This window comes from Phragmites australis, chromosome 21, assembly GCF_958298935.1.
Source record: "Phragmites australis chromosome 21, lpPhrAust1.1, whole genome shotgun sequence".
In the NCBI taxonomy this organism is placed as follows: Eukaryota; Viridiplantae; Streptophyta; class Magnoliopsida; order Poales; family Poaceae; genus Phragmites; species Phragmites australis.
The window spans coordinates 23,192,276-23,196,757 of record NC_084941.1 but is presented as its reverse complement, the minus strand read 5'-3'; the positions used below and the strand labels follow the sequence as shown (position 1 = coordinate 23,196,757).

The 4,482-nt window shown below is 43.0% G+C and overlaps 1 protein-coding gene across 1 annotated transcript; it reads right to left on the bottom strand.

Annotated features, from left to right (window-relative positions):
- On the bottom strand, nucleotides 1-3,264 carry LOC133903661 (peroxidase A2-like). The gene is made up of 4 exons (XM_062345095.1): nucleotides 2,999-3,264; nucleotides 2,666-2,857; nucleotides 1,506-1,668; nucleotides 1-583 (listed from the first exon to the last, which is right to left on the bottom strand). The coding sequence occupies exons 1-4, from the start codon at nucleotides 3,227-3,229 to the stop codon at nucleotides 156-158; spliced, it is 1,014 nt and encodes a 337-aa protein (XP_062201079.1). The 5' UTR covers nucleotides 3,230-3,264; the 3' UTR covers nucleotides 1-155.
- Between the last annotated feature and the right edge of the window lie 1,218 nt (nucleotides 3,265-4,482).

Sequence of the window (4,482 nt, the reverse complement as noted above, 5' to 3'; positions counted from 1 at the left end):
TTATTGCACATTTGGGAACAACAACTTGGAATATTACATTGGTTGATAAATTATTAAACTGGACAATAAGAAATATACGTAAACTTCACACTTGAGGAGTCACAACCCCTTAATTTTACTTTAACAACACGTTGTTTAATTTGTCCTCTCCCTCATCAACTTCCATTGACCTTTCTGCAGTTGGTCCGGATTTCTCCTCGGGATGGGTCTGTCAACGGCATAATGTTCCCCATGTTGATCATGGATTGTGCGAAATTCGCGAAGAAGGCATCCTGGCTGCTCGCAAACTGGTCGACGATGGGTGCGGTGGTGCCCTGCGCTTGCGGCGACGACTTGAGCTCCTGATCGGAGTTGAGGAACCCTCGGTTCACCTCGATGTTCGTGTAGTAGTTCTTGTCGAAGGTGTCCGGCGTCGTTGGATCAAGATCGTTTAAGGACGTGGGGTCACCGTTCCTCGGGCACCTCTGCGATAGGAAAGCTCGGTACGCCGAGTCTAGGGTCGGGTCAGGCATGTTGGTCCCGCTAAAGTTGTAGAGCCGGTCCGTGACGAATTGGCATTGTACCCGGCCAAACGTGTGCCCCCCTGTGCTCACAATATAAGACCAATAGATGGAGAGGTGGTTAGAACCGAACATGCTGTATGTGAAAATATATTAAGTTTCATGCACCAACTAGTTCACATATTTTTTATTAAAGATAATCTTGCCAAAAGGAATTGAAATGGTAGTAAAATATATATATAGCTTTTGTAACCACAATAAAAATATTCAACATTGATTTTTTAGTGCCACTTTCCCAACTCAATATGGAGCATTGTTGGAATTGCCTTATGGGTATAAAAAAACCTATGAGCATACACCATATGTTGGATGGTTGGCTAGGTGGAATAGAGGCTAACAAAAAGGAAAAGATCTTAGTTACGGTAGCTGGTAAATTGTGGATAATTTGGCTTTGCCGTGATGATATTACTTATACAAGCCCTTTTAAGTGTCTATTTTCAAATAATGGTTGTGTGCATCTTGAATGTCTTAACGGTAAAGAGACTGAAGGTTGTACTTCTATTATTAAAAAAACATAAGGTGAATGAGAGGGAGGACATCAGCATGACTTGCGAAGCATTAGAAGTGATGGCTATGGATATTTTTTTTAGCCAAGAATAGAGGGTTTATCAATAGGTTATATGGTAGCCGAGTCTATTATTGATGTGGTTTATTATGTGCTTTATGCTTCTTGTTATATCTAATATTTAGCTTTTAGCTTAGACAAGATAATAATGAACTAGGTTGTATACATCGCGCTACAAAATGCTGAAACAATTTCTATTTTTTTTAAATAGTTCAGATGCACCGATAACTCCTAATCAATCCGTTGTATTTTTTTTCATTATAGAGGCCCACACCCTCACATCAACAGAGAGCTGAGAGAGGGCCACTAGGCAGCGGCCGGACCTCAACCCGGATCGATCGGCTGCCTGAGGCCTGGCTCTCGATCAGTTGTACTAGTACCTGAGAGGGCGACAAGGTCGACGTCGTTAAGATTGAGGTTCTTGAACTTGCCCTGGAGTACGGCGAGGTTGTCGGTGGGCGCAGGGAGGTCGAGGGAGCCGTTAAAATCGGACGTCTTGCTGTCCAGCCTCCCCAGCAGCACAGCCCAGCTGGGACCTCCTGACTGCATGTGATGTACGTGCATCAGCTAGCAAATCAATCGATCCGTGCCTATCTAGCTTGCAAGCACGTACGCAATAATATATATGCTCATGCATGTGACTTTTGATGTGTTCATCGTCGTCTTCGGCTCATGTCACTCATATATCTACTTGCCTTGTTGAAGCACTCCCTTCGGTAAAAAATTTATGATGTTTTTTTATTTTTATAGTTTTTGATGTGTAACTTTGACAACTATTTTTTATTAGAATATAGTTATAATATCTAATAAAATATAGTATGATGAAAGTATTTTTGAAGATAAATCTATACGTATGATTTTTATATTTTTAAACTAAATATTTTGAAAGTTATTGATGGTCAAAATTTTAAAATTTTGATAGGATCTTAGCAAAACGTCAAATATTTATGATTAGATGGAGTAGATTCTTCTATTTCGATAGATTTGTTGTCTTTTATGTTTTTTAATCTAGACCCCCTTTACCCGGTCTTCTTTAAAGACCTTATCGGAGGATCGTGCAGGACGTGGGATTCGATCCCACGCCGGCTCGGCACCCACCTGGGTGCTTTGCCACAGGGCTGCCTGCCCGTCTGCATTTGATGTCTTTTATGTCCTGCCAGCATGGACCAATTTGTGCCATAGTCGTATGGATATGCATGGTACGAACAAAATTTCGCACGTTTTTTTATCCATACATATAGGAAACTAAAGAATCAGCTGATCAGTCGATTAATCAAGATGTGGTTATATATCTACTTACGATCGTACATAACCTGTGGCCTCTAGCTAGGTAGCTATATAAACCTGCATGCATGCACCGACACGCCCATCAAATCGTCCAGCCGATCTATCGAATTAAAAGGTGGCAATGAAGTTGTAGCATTTCTTTAACGGTTAAATCGAGGTGCATGCCCGTTGAAAGCTACGGGGCACCTACCGCTACGTGAATGATCACGATACTGTATCTAGCACGTCATCAAGTATATAGGCAGGCACGTACCTGCTCGACGGAGATCTCTGCGGCAAGGGCGAGGATGTCGGCGCAGGAGACGACCCCCGGGCAGGCCTCCTCCAGCGCCGCCTTGACGGCGTCCACCACCGGGAACCCCCGCGCAGAGCCGTTGTTGGGTGGTGACGTCTTCTCCGATGGCATCCCGGGGACGCTGTCGAGCAGCAGGGACCCGTCGCAACCCTATAAACAGTATGCAACCGTACGTACGTTCGTCACCAAAATGAAATGCTTCGTGAATCGTGCATACATTCAGCATGCATATGGCTAGCTATGGTGTCATGAGGGCTAGCAGGTATCTGTATATATACGTCGACGTCGTACCTGGACGAAGCAGTCGTGGAAATGGAGGCGGATGAGGCTGGCGAAGATGCGGGTGTCGGACTGGTGCGCGTCGATGAGGACCTGCTGCACGATATCGAACGCGTCAGGGCACGTGCTATCGTAGTAGTCCTCGCACAGCTGCGCCGTGGCGCCGTGGAGGCACAGCGCGGCCACCACCAGCACGACGGCGACCGAGGCGATGGCCGAGCGAGGACTAGAAACGGAAGCCATCTCTAGCTATGTCCTGAAATGTCAACCGATCGAGACACGGCAAGCTTGGTGAGGCAGGCACGTACACGAGCATGATTTATAGGTTAGCTGATGAGAGTCCTGTAGCTCGATCGATTGATTAAACTGCCGAGAGATGTTGTCAGTTAACAAGTCAACATGCTTAGCTTGCATGATTCTCAATCTCGTTCAAGTTGCCGTAATGAATATACATAATTACATGGGTCTCAAGTATGGTCCAAATTAAAGTGTCTTATCATATTAACCATGCATGGCTCCTCTTGCTTAATTTTCTTTGTGAATACCAACTACATACACGTCTTGCACTAGCTCTAGCTGCACATGCATGGATACAAACAACTGATGCGATCGACATGTGGTATGGGTACCTAATGCCAGTTCTGACATATTCTGTTAATTGCGAAACTGTACAAGTAGTGTTCAAGCTAATCAGCACGCATTCATGGTGGTCTGATCATTCTACATACATCGATCTCAATTTGCCACTGGACGTATGACACTTATCGGCCTTGATAGAGACAGATAAACAGATCGATAGATATATATAAAATATATAAATATGTTTATTTGCAAAAAAAAGTATATCCATGGGTTTGATGGATGGTCCAATTAATATGGCTGGACATGGAATCATGTACGCAGCTGGTAAAGAGTTATCAAACCTTGTGGCTCCTCTCTTTGCTGGCAGTATGACTTACATATTGTCTTATACTAGCTGCACACACATGGGTATATGTAGAAGTAAATAGGATCGTTCGTGTTGGGTTGTGTACCTAATGCTAGTTCCTTTTTGTTGTTTGTGAAACTAGCTAGTGTTTTTTTTTTTTTTGAGAAGTGCGTATTACCTAACAGCTATTGTTAAACTTATCTTATAGACAATGCAAGGACTAGCTTGGAATGAATATTGTCACCATGCATTTGAGCTATATACGAAACATTGTGGCCGTTTTCGGGATACAACGTGCATTACATAAGCTAGCATTCATCTCCATACTGATAATATCTTAACCGTTGTATATAGGATCGATATATGGTTTAGTAATTATAAAGACAAGATGAAATCAAGGAAAAAGAGAAGGCCTTAAGTTTGAAACACGAAGGTTCCATTCTTGATTCTTCTCCAAAACGAAGGTGATCAACGACTGTCATCTTCCACATGTTAAAAGTAGTCAGGTTGGGATGGACTCAAAGTGCAATAATATTCCTTATTCCTAAATTTCAATAAATTAAAGCGA